At 42.0% G+C, this 17,917-nt stretch overlaps 1 protein-coding gene across 2 annotated transcripts in view; it reads left to right on the forward strand.

The window, feature by feature from the left end:
* Positions 1-17,917, forward strand: part of CNTRL (centriolin) — a 36,065-nt gene that overhangs the window by 12,547 nt on the left and 5,601 nt on the right. For both annotated transcript variants that reach the window (XM_039327056.1, XM_039327057.1), the window contains 22 exons: positions 3,492-3,634; positions 3,747-3,954; positions 4,901-5,080; positions 5,264-5,443; positions 5,649-5,765; positions 6,550-6,688; positions 6,834-6,976; positions 7,644-7,827; positions 8,345-8,640; positions 9,211-9,416; positions 9,804-9,996; positions 10,611-10,741; positions 11,467-11,607; positions 11,835-11,961; positions 12,352-12,516; positions 12,815-12,974; positions 13,087-13,202; positions 14,298-14,515; positions 15,375-15,532; positions 15,693-15,766; positions 16,327-16,515; positions 17,274-17,499. In XM_039327056.1, the coding sequence (XP_039182990.1) occupies positions 3,492-3,634; positions 3,747-3,954; positions 4,901-5,080; positions 5,264-5,443; positions 5,649-5,765; positions 6,550-6,688; positions 6,834-6,976; positions 7,644-7,827; positions 8,345-8,640; positions 9,211-9,416; positions 9,804-9,996; positions 10,611-10,741; positions 11,467-11,607; positions 11,835-11,961; positions 12,352-12,516; positions 12,815-12,974; positions 13,087-13,202; positions 14,298-14,515; positions 15,375-15,532; positions 15,693-15,766; positions 16,327-16,515; positions 17,274-17,499 (3,694 nt within the window). The remainder of the gene's footprint in view (positions 1-3,491; positions 3,635-3,746; positions 3,955-4,900; positions 5,081-5,263; positions 5,444-5,648; positions 5,766-6,549; positions 6,689-6,833; positions 6,977-7,643; positions 7,828-8,344; positions 8,641-9,210; positions 9,417-9,803; positions 9,997-10,610; positions 10,742-11,466; positions 11,608-11,834; positions 11,962-12,351; positions 12,517-12,814; positions 12,975-13,086; positions 13,203-14,297; positions 14,516-15,374; positions 15,533-15,692; positions 15,767-16,326; positions 16,516-17,273; positions 17,500-17,917) is intronic.

Raw genomic sequence — 17,917 nt, forward strand, 5'->3', positions numbered from 1 at the left:
ACAGCAGACACCAGCTGTTCAGCGGTTCAAAATCCCCCTCCCGGGCAAAGGGGGGGGGTAGAGAGTGTCCGAATAGTGGTAGAGCCTCTTTTGCACCCCCCAAGTTTTTTTGGGGGGGGTGAAAGGAGTGCTCCCACGGAGTTCGGACTTGTCTCCGCTTCCCAGCTGTTTTTGTCCTCAGGGACAAAACGAGCCGCTGCAAACACCTCCGTGCTTAAAGAGAACTGGTGAGTTTTTTTTTTTATAAACGGACAGAGCTGAGTAGAGGATTTAGTTTTTGCTTTCTTTGATTTATTTGGATTTTAAGTTTTAAGACTTGCTTCTATTTTTATTCTCTCTTTTTATTTTATTTTATTTTTTTTTCTCTGTTGAAAGGGAAAGTAAAATGGCGATCGGCAAATCTCTCGGTGTTTTTTTTTTTTTTGAAGTTAGAATGCTGACCGGCAGGCTTTTTGGTGTTTCTTTTTCTTTCCTTTCCCTTTCCCTTTTTATTTTCTTATGATTGGAATGGTTGTTTTTGGTATCTCTAAGTATTTTTTTTTGGAATGGACTTTTTCTATTTAATTATTATTATTATTATTATTATTTTTTTTCTTCTCCCTTCTTTATATTGTAATGACTCTTTTTTGAAGGACTTTTTTCTGTTTAATTTTTTGCAATTTTTAAGAAGGAGTAAAGCTTTTTTTAATTCTTTTTCTCTTCCTTTTTTTTCCCCTTTTTTCTTTTTATTATAATGACCTTCTTTGGAGGGAGTTATGATTTTTGAAGGAATTTTTATAATTTTTTAAGAAGGGCTAAAGGTTTTTCTTTAAGATGGCTCCAAAGCGTCCAGGGATTTCTACAGCTTCTAAATCAACAGTTTCACCCTCTTCTGGGGGTCAGCTAATAACTATGAAGGATTTGCAAAACATGATGGGAGATGTTATAATTCAAATTAGGGCAGAAATGAAAAAGATTTTAGAGGAAAATAATAAGATCTTGAGACAAGATTTTGTTTTGGCTTTAGAAGGAGTTGCTTCTGTTCTTGAAAAGGTGAACTCCCATGTGGAAGAGGTAGCTGAAAAAGTGGACATAATGGAGGGGAAAATTGAAAGTATGGAAAAAGAAATGGAAAATGAGATTCTTATGCTTCAATATGGACAAATGGAATATGCCTTAAGAATCAGAGGCCTGGAAGAGTCTTTGCAAGAAGATTTGAAAGAAATGGTTGCAAAGGACTTTGCATTGATTTTGAATAAAGAAAAAGAGGGAATACTTAGTGAAATTGAAAAATTATTTAGGGTTAACTCTGTGGTGGCAGCACAGAAGAATCTGCCAAGAGATGTGGTAATTTACTTTGGTAAAAGATCCTTACGCAATCAAATTGTGCAAGCCTATTATAAGAAGAGATTTCAAATTGCTTCACAAGATGTCATAATTTTTAAGGAGATCCCATCTAAAATTTTAAGAAGAAGAAAGGAGTTTGCTTTTCTAGTAAATGAACTTAAAAAGAGAAAAATTCTATTCAGATGGGATATTCCGACTGGAATGGTGGTGAACTACCTGGGGACATGTCATAGACTTAATACTGTTTCTCAAGCAAAAGATTTTTATACTTCGGTCCTGGGGGTATGTGCATCGCCATCTATTAGGTCTCAACAAGTCCAGATTGAGGAGCAGAAGACAACTTGTGTAGCACATAACTCCAAAGAAAAGCAGCAACAGAAGAAGGTTAAGGAAGTTTCATATTCAGCGGTCTCTGAATCTCTGGGAGATGTTGGACTTACAAAGTCTTTGGAGCAATCTTCAAGGGTAGCTCTGGGAGAAGTTAGACCTACAAAGTCTTTGGAGCAATCTTCAAGGGTGGAATTGCTGCCTGAAATCGAAATTGGGAAATTTCAGCTTGAGGGGCACCAACAAGAGAGGAACGGGCAGAGGATAACTTGTACAACTTACAACTGTGAAGATCAACACAAGGAGGAATTTACTGAGGAAGTTTTACAGGTATCGGTCCCTGAGACTTGTGCAACATATAAATGTAAAGAAAAAGTAACATATAAATGTAAAGAGAAAGACCAACAGAAGAAGGAGGTTGAGGAAGTTTCACAGGTACTGATTCCTGAGCTGGTGGGTCAACCAGGACTTACAAACTCTTTGGAGCGATCTTCAAGGGCAGAATTCCACGCATTTTTTTCGATGCTTGCGGGCAAGAGAGACCAATATGGATTGTGCTTATAGTAGATGCAACTGGCTATTAGACAGAAGATTATGGATATTGAATGAAAATTTTAGATAAGAAGTTTGTGTTTATAGTGGGTGCAACTGGTTATTGGACAGAAAATTATGGACATTGAATGAGAACTTTAGACAAGAAGTTTACTATTGAGATTGTGGGAGAAGTAAAACTTATATCGTTTTTGGAAAATGTCTTATGTAATGTCTAAATATGTGTTTTGGGATAATAATATATTTCAGTTTTAAGTTTTAAACCTTTAATGATAATATTGTTTAAACCTGTGTTTTGAAGGGATTATAATTTGTTTATTTCAGTGAGGGGATTCTAATAAATTTGTGTTTCGAAGGGAGTATAATTTGTTTAAGTTTCAAGTAATGCTTAAATTTGGTTTTTAAATATTATTATTAATATTTCTAAGAGAAAATAATTTGCTTAATTAAATGTCTAGATTTGTTTAGGAAAGAAAGTAATGCTTAAATCTGTGTTTTTGGAGAAAGTTTATATAGAATGATGATTGTATTTAGATTTGTTTAGGATTTAAAAGTGTTTCAAGCTTTTAAATATTATTATTAATATTTTTAAGAGAAAATAATTTGTTTAACTAAATGTGTCTAGATTTGTTTAGGATTTTTAAGTTTTTTTTTTTTTTTTTTGGATAGGTGAGAAGATTATGAAGATTGAAGGAAATATGTATTTACTTTAAGTTTTCTAAGAGTATTTAGTTTTAATGGTACAACAAAGGTTTATATGTTTATCTTTTTGTATTAGGATAAAGAAAGAGGGAGAAATTAGATTTTACATTATAGCTATAGATATTCAAAGAAAGTAATGTTTAAATTTGCGTTTTTGGAGGGAGTTTATATAGAATGATGATTGTATTTAAATTTGTTTAGGTTTTAAAAGTGTTTTAAGTTTTTTTCTCAATTAAGCCTGTATTCAGCTCTGGGAAGTCTAGGGGAGGGTTTGGGAGGTTGGGGAGGAGGGGGGTGAGGTAGGGTTGGGGGGGGGTATGGGAAGGGGATTTGTTTTTGTAAAAATTTAAAAATTTTCAATAAAAAAAAAAAAAAATTAACAAAACCTTTATGCTAGAGAAATTATTATTTGTTGTAATAACAACAAAGCAGCTGAATGACAAAATAATAATAAATCTTGCTTGCAAACGTGCAGCACTATTAATGTTCTGATGAGATGTCTGTAGGTTTCATTCTGCGACCGAAATGAAAATAAATAAATTCCAACTTTGTAATGGTACAACGTGTCTCTCTCGTGCGTGCAGAAGGACAACCATCTCTTGAGGCAGCAGCTGAAAGACACACAGGAGCAAATGAATCACGCAGCCGATAGCTTAATTCATCCCGAGGAAATCTCAGCTCGTGTGAACGAACTCAAACAAAAGCTGCGGACTGGGGCAGAAATCAGGTGCGTTAAAACCAGAAGCGTCCAAAGTCTTTGTTTACTTTAATTTGTGGTTTAAATCGCCACAATCTTTTTGTTGTTGTTGTTGTTGTTTAAATTGCTTCTTCTAAAACAGGTGCCATAACCCGAAGGACATTTTAGGGAAGAGCTTTGCCGAGCTGCAGAAACAGTTTGCTGAGCTCTTAGCTCGTTCCCAGCAAGAAAATGAGTCTGTCCAGGCCAGAGAGAGAGAGCTCCAAAAACAGATGGCTACTCAGCGGGCTGAGCTGGAAGAAGCCCAAGAAAAGTATAAACTGGCCTGCAACAGAGCTGCAGAAGCCAAAGTAAGAAAAAAAATAAAATAAATGGCAAAATTATAACAAGTGGGAGGAAAAGTTACTTCGCATTTTGGCAGAAATCTTTTATAAACAATAATTTGTTTTCATGGGGCACTTTTTCTCAACCCCTCTCCTGCAACCAATATTTTGCAGAATCTAATTAAACAGAATCCTCTCTGTCTGTCTCATTATACTTGTCTGCCTTCCTATTTCCTTGCTCTGTAGCTATGATTATGAAGACTTTAAGGGTCCCTTTTTAAGCAAAAAAATAGTAATAATAATACCCAAACTCTCAATCAGAGTTGTATAGCTTGAGACCCTCAGACTATTGATGAAGAGGAGAGCACCTCTCTAAAAACAGCGCCTGAGTTGTAATAAAAATTACAACTATGACAATTATTAATACAGCAGGAAAATTTTTAAGTACAGATGGTCCACGACTTACACCTGTGCGTTTTGTGATCGTTCAAAGTTACAACGGCTCTGAAAATTGTGACCTATGACTGTTTTTTTCTGTGGTCGTGTGATCAAAATTCAGACAGTTGGCAACTGACTCACACGTACGACGACAGTAGGATCACGTGATCCCCTTTTGTGACTGTCTGACAAGCAAAGTCAATGGGGAAACCAGATTCACTTAACAACCTTATTATTAACAACTGTGACAAGAAAGGTTATAAAATGGGGTAAAACTCACTTAACAAATGTTTTGCTTGGCAACATAAATTTTGGGCACAATTGTGGTCGTACGTGAGAAGGAACTGGGCTAACACATTAAATTCCATGTTCGTTTTCATAAAATAAGATTTTCAGCCTGTTCCTTCTCACTTCTCCTCATTCCCACGTTTTAAAACTAAAAAAAAAAAAAGTAGACATCAGTAGAATGTCGGATATTGACAAGATACCTTTTCAGTATCGTTCACTGGCTCCTCTGCTTCTTGCATTTATCCAGATTAAATCTGAGAGAAGGCAGAATGAAGCCAGAGTTCAGCAGCTAGAGGGGGACATCCAACATCTCGTTGAAAAATTGAAGAGCCTGGAAGAAATTCAGGGCCTCACCGATCAACAGCTCCAAGAAGCCGATGAGGAGAAAGAACAGATCCTTGCTGAGCTGGAAGACTTAGAGAATAAGGTGGGTGTCTCCTCTTGAAATATCCTTCGTACAAAAATATCTAGCTGTTGGTTAATTTGTTTAGCGTGGATGCATTCCGTTGGAAAGAGTAAGGTGAATCCTGGTTATTTTTATTTATTGTTTTCAGCGCTTGGTGTTGCTTTGCTCACATCTGTTTGAATGCGCTTTTGTGGGTCTTTCCAGAAAAAAGTGGAAGACGCGAGGGCCCAGCTGCAGTTCCACAGCCTCAGCAAGGAGCTGAAGGCCTTAAAAGAAGCCATTTCCGCTTCCGATAAGCAGGCCACCGCCCAACTCTGCGCAGCCAAAGACCAGCTCCAGTCGCTTCACGGAACCGTCTGCAAGATTAATCAGGAACGTACCGAGGTACAGTGCTGCTGAAACGCCCCTCTTGAAAAGGACGACAACCAACTCCTCACTGTTTACGGTGTTTGACACTTGTAGCTAGGCAAACGTGATCAGTGCTGGTGAATCCAGCAAGAGATAGTTAAGTGCACAATCCCACCTGTAAAAGGCTAATGGAAAGTGATTTGGTGTTTCCTCCCCCTTTCTTTTCTCCTCCCAACTGAAGGAGCTTCAGGAGGCCGAGAGGTTTTGCCTGCAGGCCACCCAAGCGGCTAAGGACCTGGCCAGAGCAGAAACAGAAATAGGACTTTTGCAGAAGCTTCTCAAAGAAAAGGAGGCGCAGGTATGTTACGTTCACATGTTCCTTTTCGGAGCAGAGCCCTGGTGGCGCCATGGTTAGAATGCAGCATTGCAGGCAAACTCTGCCCACAGTCTGGAATTCGATCCTGACGGAGCTCAGGGTTGACTCAGCCTTCCACCCTTCTGAGGTGGGTAAAACGGGGACCCAGATTGTTGGGGTAGTTAAATTAGTCACATGGTTGTTAAGTGAATCTGGCTTCCCCATTGACTTTGCGGGTCAGAAGGTCACAAAAGGTGATCAGGTGACCCTGGGGCCCTTGCCGCAGTCCTAAGTACTTGCCAGTTGCCAAGGGTCTGAATTCTGATCACATGACCCCGGAGACGCTGTTAACGGTCATGTGAAAAAAACTCCTAGGTCACTTTTGCAGTGATGTTGTAACTTCAAACGATCACTAAGCAAACTGTCATAAGTTGAAGACTGCCCGTGTAAGTCTAGGTGCTATTACTATTGACCAAAGGGCTGGAGTGAAATGTGTAGGAGGTGGGGGATGTAAGATGTCCATTTGAGTGTCTCCCAAAGCTCTTTAAAATTGAAAATTTGAGGACAGTCTTCATCAGAAATATCCTCTGCCCCAGGAGAGGACTCACGATATTGCCTTTGACCCCGGTCCTTCTTGGTTTTACATTTCATTCAAATCCACCCTCCGGTTTTTTGACAGCCGGTCAAAATCGGTTAGAGCAGCGGACAATGAAGGACTCGGTTCGGGGCACCCTCGAAAGCACACCTTCTCAACCCAAAATGCTTTTTTTCCCCCTCAATATTGCAGTTAGAACTGGGGAAAAACGACGCCGAGATGGCGGCTTCACGGTTGCAAAAGGAAGAGTTGGAGAAGCTGAGCGAACTTCTGAAACGGCAGAAAGCAGAAACTGACCGACTCCGCGGAGCCTTAGACCAGGTTAAAAAAGGTTTGTTTCTTTTCCTCTTTGCTTTTCCAGCAGATGTGGATGAACTTGCACGGAAGAAGTTGCACCAAATAGAATAGCTAACTCAAAACCGCACGATCGCCAACCTACTTAGAACCGCAGACGGCATTTTAAAATTCCCTTCTAGGCAACAGGGCTGAAATGGACGGCCTCCTGGAGGAAATTGAAGGACTCCAATGTACCATCTCTCAGCAGAACGAGACCATCGCTAACTTCGTGACTCCACCCCACCGGTGTCAGCCTCTGTTCTTCGTGCCGTCATCCTCCCAAGTATGAAAACGTTTGCACTGTTTGCCTTGAAAGGAGCTTTCCAATCAACCAAGCCAAGTCCTTTTCAGGGCTGCAGCTTGCTTTCATTAAAAAAAAAAACATCTGGAGCTAGGAAGCGCCATATTATCTCACGCTTCATCCCGCCTCACGCGGGCTGCTTCTAAACCTCTCCCCACCTTGCTAAGCCAAAGTGAGATAAATATTTTAAGTTTTCCTAGGCCCAGCCGGTTTCCGTTTCCCACAATTTCATTTCAAGAGAGCCCGCTTTCCGTACAATTTTTTTCCCCCTGCAGCCCGGTTCTATCCCTGTGGAGAAGAGACCCGGTCCCCAAAGAGAAGGAAAACCACAGCATTTACAGACAGCTTTGTGAATGCCATGACTTGGAGAATTTCCATAGCACAATGATTATAGCCCCTTTTTTCCTTCCCTCCCTTGTGCATACAGATATTTGCCTGTCTAAATCAGCTTCTGCATCATAGTATGTTGCCATCTTTTGATAGAAGGGTTCATAGTTGTACAATGGGTGACTTTCTGCCTATTGCAAGCCATCCTTCCCTGGATTTGAAAGCATAGCTTTTATCTTTGCCTGAAAAGCTCTTATTATCTTGGGGCCTTCCCCTCTCAACTCAAGTTGTTTATTTGTTGTTATTTATCTTTGTTTCCAAGGCATCTACTCCTGCATCTCAGAGCACCAAAGATTCCGGCATTATTTTACAGTGTCCCATGTCGACTCCCATCCTCAAACAGGACAGGAAGCTTGCCGAAAGCAAGAAAGCACATTATCCTGCTTCAAGAGAGTGCTGCATGCACAACTCAGCCCAAGCTGGCCTGCAGGAACCTTCCTCTATCAGTAAGTCAGTTCCGCTAACTATCTTGCAAGTTACTCCCTTACTTTCCAGAGAAAGCTGGGAGATTATTTGCCCAGGCGTAGCAGCATCTCTGTTTGCTCCCAGGAAGGAGAGGGATGCTTTTAAAATTTGATGAATAAATAAATAAAAGACCATAACTTCTCCTTGCTATGTACAGTATGTCACTGGGAACCCGTTGAAGGTAAGGACTGGGAGTGCCTCAGCGTGCTTCTTGGTTGTGACTCTGACTATAAAGGGAATATTCTTGGCATTTTATTCATACTGCTAGCTTTCAGAGTGACAGACACCCTGCATTATAAACCAGGCAGATCAAAACCAAATAACAATATATGCCATGCAGGGCTCGGCCTTCTGTAACCATCAGCTCTGAAGTAATTTTCCACACACCGTTTCTTTTTCTGAGAGTGCAGTTCTTCGCTGTTGGTGTCTTTGTGTTCCACAAAAGTTTCTTATCCGGGTCCTTCAATGGGACGGTGTTCACTGTGTCTCTCCATCAAGGGCACCATGGCGAGGGTGAAACCCTGCCCAGCACTGCTCCTTGTGTTCTGCCTCCTGGATGCATCATTTATACCCTGCTGCCGGATGGCAAACCAGTGCCTCAGGGGACGGTGTTGTACGGTCTACAACCTCTCTCCACACAAGCCAGCGGAGGCCCAGTTGCTCCCACGACAGTCGTCTACGGCTCACCTCCCGCTGGAATCCAGCTGCATTATGGTTTTCTTCCCGCTAACTATTCCGTGCCATTGCTTCCCCTGGGAATCCTTCACTGCAACATCCCCGACCACCGAGACTTGGTAAGAGGCTAAATCATCAGGTTTTGCAGTGATACAGAAGAAACTTATTATCCTTGGATTTGTGTGGCGCTGAAAGACAGGAGCCCTCAGTATAGTCTAATCCCCTTTTCCCAAGCTCCATTCTCTCCTGATCAGGAAATGATTTGACTAGGCTACCAGATGACGGTACGATAAGGATAGTGACAAATGTCTTGAGCCTTTGAGTTCTGGAACATAGAATAATAGCATTGGGAGGGAGCTTGGAGGTCTTCCAGTCCAACCCCCTGTTCGAGCAGCAGACCCTATCTCATCCAGACCAATGGCTGTCCACTCTCTGCTTAAAAATCTCCAGTGTTGGAGCACCCAAAACTTCGGAAGGCAAGCTGTTCCATTGATTGCTCTCACCGTTAGGAAATTTCTCCTTAGTTCTAGGTTGCTTCTCTCCTTCATTACTTTCCATTCACTCTTTCTTGTTCTGCCTTTTGGGGCTTTGAAAATAGCTTGACTGCCTCATCTCAATCTTGACTGTCTCCTCCAATTGGATGCGGAGACAGAGGCTCTAATGACACCCTTGGTCTCCACCTTTGCCAGGAAAACGATATCTTAAGGCTAGAAGACAGCATAGAGGCGCTGAGGTCTCAGCGACACCAAGATGGGTCCGCAAGGACTTCTCGTGAACCCAATAACGAGACGGAAGAGCTGAACCAGGGCATACAGGACTTGTTGACGGAGAAAGAAGAGCTTGAATACCAAGTGGCAGAGCTGCGGCGGGTAGCCCAGAAGAGATATAAGCGCAGGTGAGCAATCCTTTAACAACAACAAAAGATTTACTCTGGGTGGAATGTCGTGGCACTTTTTATTCCTGTAAGCAAGAAGGAGCTAGGAGATACCGTTTCGCAAGTTTTTCCTGTGACGCTCCTGTGATATGTAGAGCAAATCTGGAGAACTTTATCAATCTCATAACTATTTATTAAATGAATAGCTTGGTTTTCCTTGCAGAACTCTGGATGGTTTAAAACCGGTGCTTAAGGGATGAGAACAATTTAGATAAAGAGGAGAGCAGAAAACCGGGGATATTTATGGCTGACAGTCTTCCTTCCTTCCTTCCTTCCTTCCTTCCTTCCTTCCTTCCTTCCTTCCTTCCTTCCTTCCTTCCTTCCTTCCTTCCTTCCTCTCTGCTTTAGAGATTTTATTGAAGGGTGTGGGGACGCTCTGACTGCAGAGCTGGAATTGGAAGAGTCGATCCAGTGCCATGAAAATATCATGGACGAAATTGAATGCGTGGAAAAGACGCTTCTGAAGCGACGGGCAGAACTCAGGGAGGCAGACTGTCTTCTGGCCGAAGCTGAAACCGAGCTCGAAAACACCAGAGGAAAGGTAATTTTTTAATTTTTTTTAAAAAGTATATATGTGTTTTTTTAAATTAAAAGCTGATGGCCGAGTCACATACAGAGCTCATTCGCAGGTATTTCCAATTCTCCGTTTGGAAATACAGCCTGTCTTTTTAAAGAGGCCATTTAAAAAAATGCAGGTATAGTCCTCAACTTACCACCGTTCATTTAGCGACCGAAGTTACAACGGCACTGAAAACAGTGCAGCATCCCTGTGGCCATGTGATCAAAATTCAGGTGCTTGGCAATTGACTCCTGATGGTTGCAACATCCCGAGGTCACAGGATCTCCTTTTGCAACCTTCTGACAAAGTCCAGGAAGAAGCCAGATTCACTTAACAACCATGTCACTAACTCACTTAACAACCGTGGCAAGAAAATGGAGCAAAACCCATTTAACTACTGCCTCACTTAGCAACAGAAATTTTGGGCTCCATTTTTGATCCTAAGTTGAGGACGGATTGTAGTTGTGATCTAAAATACCTGTTAGTTAGTGAATTCCTCCTCTTGCTTGTCCTATTTCTTCTCAGCCCTTCCAAGGGCTGAATAAGAGAATTATTCTTCTTTGACTAATCACAGGTCTGTTTATTTCCCCTTCCAGACCAAAGACACTCTTCAGAAATACAACACTGCTAAGCAACATTTGTCTCGGATAGAGAAAGACGCTGAGGAGCTGGAACGACGGGCCCGGGAGACGGCTGTGAGGCTTGTAAAAGCAGATCAGGAGTTCAGGTGAACTTAAGTGACTTTAAGATCACATTCTTCACCCCAACAAAACAGGGTCCTGTGGTGACTCAGGAGAATACTTGCTCTTGGTTTAACGAACAGCCTTGTTTGCTTTTACGGGCGTGTAACCGTTGCTCTGGGAGAAGAATCGGTGCGGCAGGTAGCCTGTATATTTATGCACACCCGCCTTCCTGAACCTGCAATCAATTTAATTGCTTTGATCATTGGGCTGTTCTTTTCCGTATTTACTTGGCTTTCATTATTATTGAACCACAGTGTTGATTTCAGTGCCTGTTCAGCCTTTTATTATAAACTTCTCCCTGAAATCAGCAGAAAGGCATCCCTCAAATGGAACAGCAAGTTCAGTTTCCAAGTATAGATCCTCAACAATCCAAAACAAGGTTGCCCGTGCCCTCAAGACAGGGCCTGTGAAATCCCCTGGATTAGCAATGGTTAGTTTGCAGAAGTACAAAGAAGGAATGAAAAGATGAAAAAGAGAATAAAAAGATGGGATCAAACCCACTTCCTAACGCCCACTCAGGAAACGAAAGAGATAAAAGCTCAAACATTATTTGGTTTTGTGCATGTGGTTTCCATTAGATACACGGATCCTAGAATTTGCCCATTGGGCATTTAGGTTTAGCTCATGATTTAAAAAATAATAATAAAACCCCCAAAATAATTGATTTTCACAAGCAAGCAGTCGAGAAATTTTTGGTGATGCCTTTTAGGTTGCTTCAAGCAGATTCCCAGGATTTGGAACAGCACAAGATGGAGCAAGAAGGAATCCTGAAAGAAATCAACCAAATTGTATCGGCGAAAGATTCCGAATTTCAAGTCTTGAGCCAGAAGATAGAAATATTGACTGAGAGGTATTTTTGACTGGTGCATCTGATGGACATCAGACCTCCATCACTTGGGTAGATGGTGTTCATCCTCTCTCTCTCTTTTTTTTTTTTTTACTTCTCTCCGTCGTCTCCAATGTGCCTTTCTCTGAAAAGGCTACTGCAGGCCTCTATAATGCTGTGCCTTTTGGGAGTGGGTAGACGGCCAATTCCTCCTCCAAAATAAATACGTTTCAGTTTTCATTCTTTTCCAGCCTTCAGAAGCTGCAAACAGACATCCAAGTTGCAGGAGGCAATGAAGATCACCACCTTCAGATCCTGAAAGAAGCAGAGAACATCCTTCTGAGCAAAAAACATGATCTGGAGAGATTGAAAGATCAGGTGGGTGGAATCCTTCCTGATCCACATTTCCCAAGAATATTCTGAGCTAGCCCTTGGATGCAGCCATATAGAAAACTGGAAAAGCCTGCCTTCATAACCAGAGGGAGTTTATTATCCACGAATACCAGCGCAACTATGGCTAGTATTTTAAATGTTACAAAGAGTCACACGGGCCTTATCGCTGTCTGACCAGCAGCTCAGCCAATGAGCTGGTTGAGTTTTGGAAAGTCATGACTAATCAGGGAGCTGCTACAGAATGCAGTTAGCCCATCTTGACATCCAGGACAGGTAAAAAAATAAATAAATAAAGGACAGAGCTTAGATCGCCCTGAAGTCTGATAAATAAAGACTTGATTTGTTCTGCACCTGAACGCTTTCTCGTTTTGGCAGACTTCCGTTCAGCAGCACGAGTTACACGTGGTGGGCAGATTGCTTGATCAGAAAAGGGCCGAGTTACGCCTCCTCCAGGACAGCGTTGCTGAGAAAAACGCCAACTTTGCAGAAGCTCTCAGGGATGGAGAGGCAGAGATAACTGAAAAACAGCAGCTAATAAAGGTTTTGCTTTTTTTTTTTTTTCCCCTGCTCCGGTCACATTACAGCTTTTTTTAGAGGCTTGTTTTCAATTGCTTGGAAATCTTATTCAGAAAATCTCTGTCAGGTTTTGTCCGTCTGGACTATTCTGTTGTTTTCAGGCGATCCTATTTTTTGAGAACTGTTTTAATTCAGCGTTCCCCATTCAGAAAGTAAAGCTACCCTCAGGTGTGCTGGTTGCTCTGGCGCTGCCAGCACTCGATCTGAATGGAGCTGCCTGCTTGCACGCTTTCCAAAACAAACCCTTTCATTCTTTCCCCAGGAAATGAAGACTTTTCTAGAAGACCTGAGCGTTCAGAAGGGAGAACTCAATGCCCAGCTCAGTGAGAAAAGATCCCAGCTTTCTCTCGTAATGCAGAATATCCGAAAAGAAGAAACAAAGCTACAGGATATCTTGGGGCTGATAAAGCAGCATAAGACAGGTTTGGCTTAAAAAAAAAAAAAAAAAGAAATTGTAGCTACGTCTGTAGCTTTCTGTATGCCTACCAACATTTACTTAAATGGTCTTATGTGCCCTTTTCTGTCGTTCCTTAGAACTGAAGCACATGCTGGAAACGGCCCATCTGGGAAAAGAGGATCTCGAAAGCCTGAAATTTCAGCATAACCAAAAGACAAATGAGTTGGACAAAATTGAAAGATTGATTCTGGAGGTAAAAGAAGCCACATTTTGTAGCTATGGTTCAACCTAGGAAGCTCTGCCTTATCTCACTATTTTCCAAAGCACCTGAAGGCAGGACAAGAAGCAACGGGTGGAAACTAATCAAGGAGAGAAGCAACCTAGAACTAAGGAGAAACTTCCTGACAGTGAGAAAAATTAATCAGTGGAACAGCCTGCCTCCAGAAGCAGTAAATGCTCCAACACTGGAAGTTTTTAAGAAGAGACTGGACAGCCATTTGTCCGAAATGGTGTAGGGTTTCCTGCCCGAGCAGGGGTTGGACTAGATGACCTCCAAGGTCCCTTCCAACTTTACTATTATTATTATTATTACTTTTCTAAATAAGGAGAAAGTGGCCCCTCCGCTAATGCAGGCAGGGCAAGCTGTTGTACATAAACAGGGATCAATTCCCACACTCACCCTGGCCCTGATGGTGTTACCTTGTTAGGTAATGAAACGTCTGCAAGTGAGCAAGTTAAGAGAGCACCAGTGTGTGAATTTATATTTCCCACTTTATCATTTTCGTGTATATTTGGGTGATGTGTTTTTTTTTATGGTTTTGATTTTTTAGTCATCCAGAATTTTGGGAATGGGCTCTCTCTCTGGAACATCATAGCCCCCCCCCCCAGAGATTAGACTGGCCCCCACTCTGACACTCTTTCAGAAGGCACTGAAGACCTGGTTCTGCCAGCAGGCCTGGGGAACCCAGAGCTGGATGGAGCCCATTAAATGGCTAGTTTGTGTGTTGTGGCTGAGGTGGGGGTTATCATTTTATTATTTTTCTTGTCATTTTTTATTCTTTTTATATCCGTTTCTGCCACCTTGAGTTGCCACGTGCGAGCAGGCAGCCATATAAAATTTCTAAATAAGTAAATAAATACAGATTAGGTAAATAATACTAGGGTGATGTGTTTATTATCTTATTTTATGGTTTTTGATTTTTAGTCACCCATAATCTTGGGAACAGGCAGCCTACAAATTAAGTAAATAATAATAATGAGCTTGCCCTGTCATGCAGCAGTGAGGGTGCAGTGATGGGGAAGTTAAACTTTGGGCAGCCGTCTTTATGCGGGTGTTTTTAAACCCCAGGAGAAGCTGGAACTGGAGAATCTCCAGCAAGCATCCCAGCGCCAGCGAGGGGAGGTGGAGCATCAGAGGCAGCTTCTCCAGGAGGCTCAGCGGGAAGCCGAGCGGCTGACCTCTCAGCTCCATCTTCTGCAGAACCACGTCAAGGCCCTGAGTGATGAGAAGCGACAGCTGGAGGCCAGGTGTGAAAGCCTGGAGGACAAATTCACCCAGAGCAAAAGGTGAGGATGGAGGTTTGGAGAGAGGCGTCTTCTTAAATGGCTGATCTTAGCAAATAAATAATAATAATCCAAAACGTGTGGAAGAGATCGTTTTATAGGAACTTACACAGTCTTATTTGAATGTGTCGTCTTTCTATTTTTCCCACGGCATGAGAGAAACTAATGGAACCGCCGATTTTCCTTTCATGTGAAATGGACAATTAGTAGATCCCTTCTTTGAGCCCAAGGATACCGTAGGGGTAGACTTGGGAAGATTTAGTATTAGTAAATTAGTATTTCCTAATACTATCAACCTAAGGGGGGGGAAGGCATTTTAGAAATCTTGATTAGTAGAGGAGAGTAGCCTGTTAAAACAATAAAAATAATTAATATCCACTCTTCTACACCAGGGGTCTTCGAACTTGGCCCTTTTATGACTTGTGGACTTCCAGAATTCCTCAGCCAGGCATACTAGCTGAGGAATTCTGGGAGTTGAAGTCCACAAGTCATAAAAGGGGCAAGTTTGAAGTCCCCTGTTGCACACCATCCCTGATGAATCATATATCACCTGCTAATAACTTCAGCCGTCTGCGAAATGAAACAGACTGGTTTCATATTCAGTTCTTAGCAGTCCACCAAGTTGCACCTACCTCTCTGCTTTAATTTCGGAAAGCGAATCCCAAAGACAACTGGACTTCGTTTTTCCTTGAAGACGTTTCGCTTCAGAAGTGAAGAAGCTTCTGGAATGAGAAGCGAAACGTCTTCAAAGCAAGTCCAGTTGCCTTTTTGAAAAAGCATCTTTGGGACAATCGTAACCTGGATGATTGAGAGTCTCCATGGACATTTGTGAAGTTGAACGTGTGGCTTTCTCTTTTGGCAGAACCTTAGCCTCCACAGAAGGTAACAATAAAAATATCCTTGCCAGCACGGAGAAGTCTGTACTGGATTTCCAAAAACTGCAGTTTGAAATCGACGAGCTTCACAACCAGAAAATAGCTCTGAATAAAGATATTGCTGAGCTGCAGAAGCATTTGCACGGTACGGGAAACTTTTCCAAATCTCTCTATCACGGTCGTTTTGCATATAGATGAATGTCTTGTGTGGGATAAAACACCATTCAGAAGTTTTATCAAATTTTCTCCTGTTTTTCTTTCGATTGACCTCTTCCTCAAAATATCGCCATTATTTTCTCCTTTAGGAAAAAAGGAGGAATTGGACGTTTTGAAGATGGAACTGAACGACGCCAGGCGTTATCTTCAGCTGTTGGAGCAAGTAAGCTTTGTTTAGATCGACTGTTCCGTGTTAAGGATGGGGATATATATTGCAGCCAGGTATTTTCCCCAAGGATGCAAAGATCAGGGCAAAGATATAAATACCTCAGTCAAAATCAGACTGCTAAATGAAGGCATGGTTTTCTACCGAAAACCCAAAGGGAGAAAAGAAAGCCTATTTGCAATTTTTTGGTCCTGAGAGCTGCATCCGGATTTATCTGTAGCAAAGGCCTACTTTATAGGCTTCTGAAATAACTCCACCAAAAGGATTGATCAGCAGCATTAATGAGCATCTTAAATCCTTCTCTTTCTTTTTTTTCATATAAATTTTATTAGTTTTAATAGGGTTAGGGATAAAATGGGGTCGGGATTAGGATTGGGGTTTGGGTTAGGGTTTTCCAAGGTAACATTTTCAATATTTAGCAAACAGCACATTATCTGGGTACGTGTATTTAACTAAGAATAATAGATGTAGTTCATTATCATAAACAGTACTAATTAATCGCTCAGTAGCCTTCTTCTTAAATCTTTCTCTTTCAATTCTTCGCTGTGGGGTGGCAGGACGTGAAAGAGGCCGCCAAAGAAAAGCAGGAGCTTCTCCAAGAACAGGAAGTCCTCAAAGACACCCTCCACGAGTCTTCCAGGAAGTGTAAGGAGATCCAAGAAGCCCAGAGGGAAAAGGAAAACCAGCTACACCAAGTCCTCAAGGAGCTTCAGGAACAGGAGCTGAAACAGGCCAAACAAGAGACGGTACATTCGTCTTTTTTCCATTTGTGTTTTGACTGATCTGCTGGCTGAATTCTTTCTCTTTGAAGACGAAAGAGTTGGGGGGGGGGGAGAAAACAGAAAGGTTCATTCTGGAGGTAAAAAGAAGCCATAATTGTTCTTGGATCGGTGATTCAGTAGCTTCTCCTTACCACAAATTCTCTGTAAGCCCAGTTGTTTAGAATTCTACAAGAGTTTGGTTCGTTATTTATTTAATTCGTACCCCGCCTTTATTATTTGCAAATAACTCAAGGCAGTGAACATATTCTACATGCCTTCCTCCTCCTGTTTTCCCCACAACAACAACCCTGAGTTGGGCTGACAGAGAAGGACCGGCCCACGGTCACCCAGCGGCTTTCGTGGCTAAGGCAGGATTGGAACTCACCGTCTCCTGCTTTCTATCCTAGATGCTTTAATCACTAGACCAGGGATTTTGTGATTTGTGGACTCAGGAATTCTGAGAGTTGAAGTCCATGAGTCATAAAAGAGCCAAGGTTGCCTACCCGTGCACTAGAGCAAATGAGTTATTAATGTTGTTAATCAAGAGGCATTTTAAAAGAAAACAGGCCAAATTTTTTTTTTAAAAAAAAATGTACGATTCGTATTGTGCCAAATACCTTGCAGTAGGAGGAGATTTTGGGCCAGTAGTTTTATGCCATCGAGAGAGAAACCAGATCCTTCACCCATCCCAGTGACCTCTTCTCCCAGCCTAGCTTAACTCTCAATGGGTTGCTTTCATCCAGGTCCTTCAACGTCTCGGGGAAGACATCCTGCACGAAGAAAGAAAGTTGGCAGAATGCGCAGACAAACTGAGGACCCAGAATCAGCAGCTGGAACAAGAGCTGGTAGAGCAGCAGGGTCACCTGGCGCAAGCTGTGGCCAAGGTCCAAGAGATGGAAGAACGGATCCGGAAGCTCCAGAAGGAGGGGTCCCACATTTCAGCTCTTGAAGAAAAACTCCACAAAGCCAGTGAGTGGTATTTAAGGCTGGGAACACTGATGTGTGTTCATGAGAAATATGTCTCCATCGAGTAAGAAAGTCAGCGTGATATTACAGCTAAGGATGAGGGAGATCAAGATTCAAGTTCCAAGCTTAGTAGTTGTTCAGTTCAGATGGAGTTTTAGCCATTAAAAGCATTTTTTTGTAACATCCTTTTAGATACCCTGAGCTCGCTGCAATGAGAATAGCATTTAGATATTATCAATTCTGCAGGATCCAATCTGAGTAGGTCACCGGGACCAAAGGTTTACTCTTCCAAGCTTTTGGCTTGTGCTGGAGCCCATCCTCAGAGAACTTCACTCTCCCCAGAATATGTGCACCGGGATGTTCTGTGCGTTGTATTTTTATGGTTGCTGGTTGTGTGTAGCTTTTATTTGTTTTAATTATG

This window comes from Crotalus tigris, unplaced genomic scaffold (genome assembly GCF_016545835.1).
Source record: "Crotalus tigris isolate CLP2741 ecotype Arizona unplaced genomic scaffold, ASM1654583v1 scf7180000024350.909852, whole genome shotgun sequence".
Classification (NCBI taxonomy): Eukaryota; Metazoa; Chordata; class Lepidosauria; order Squamata; family Viperidae; genus Crotalus; species Crotalus tigris.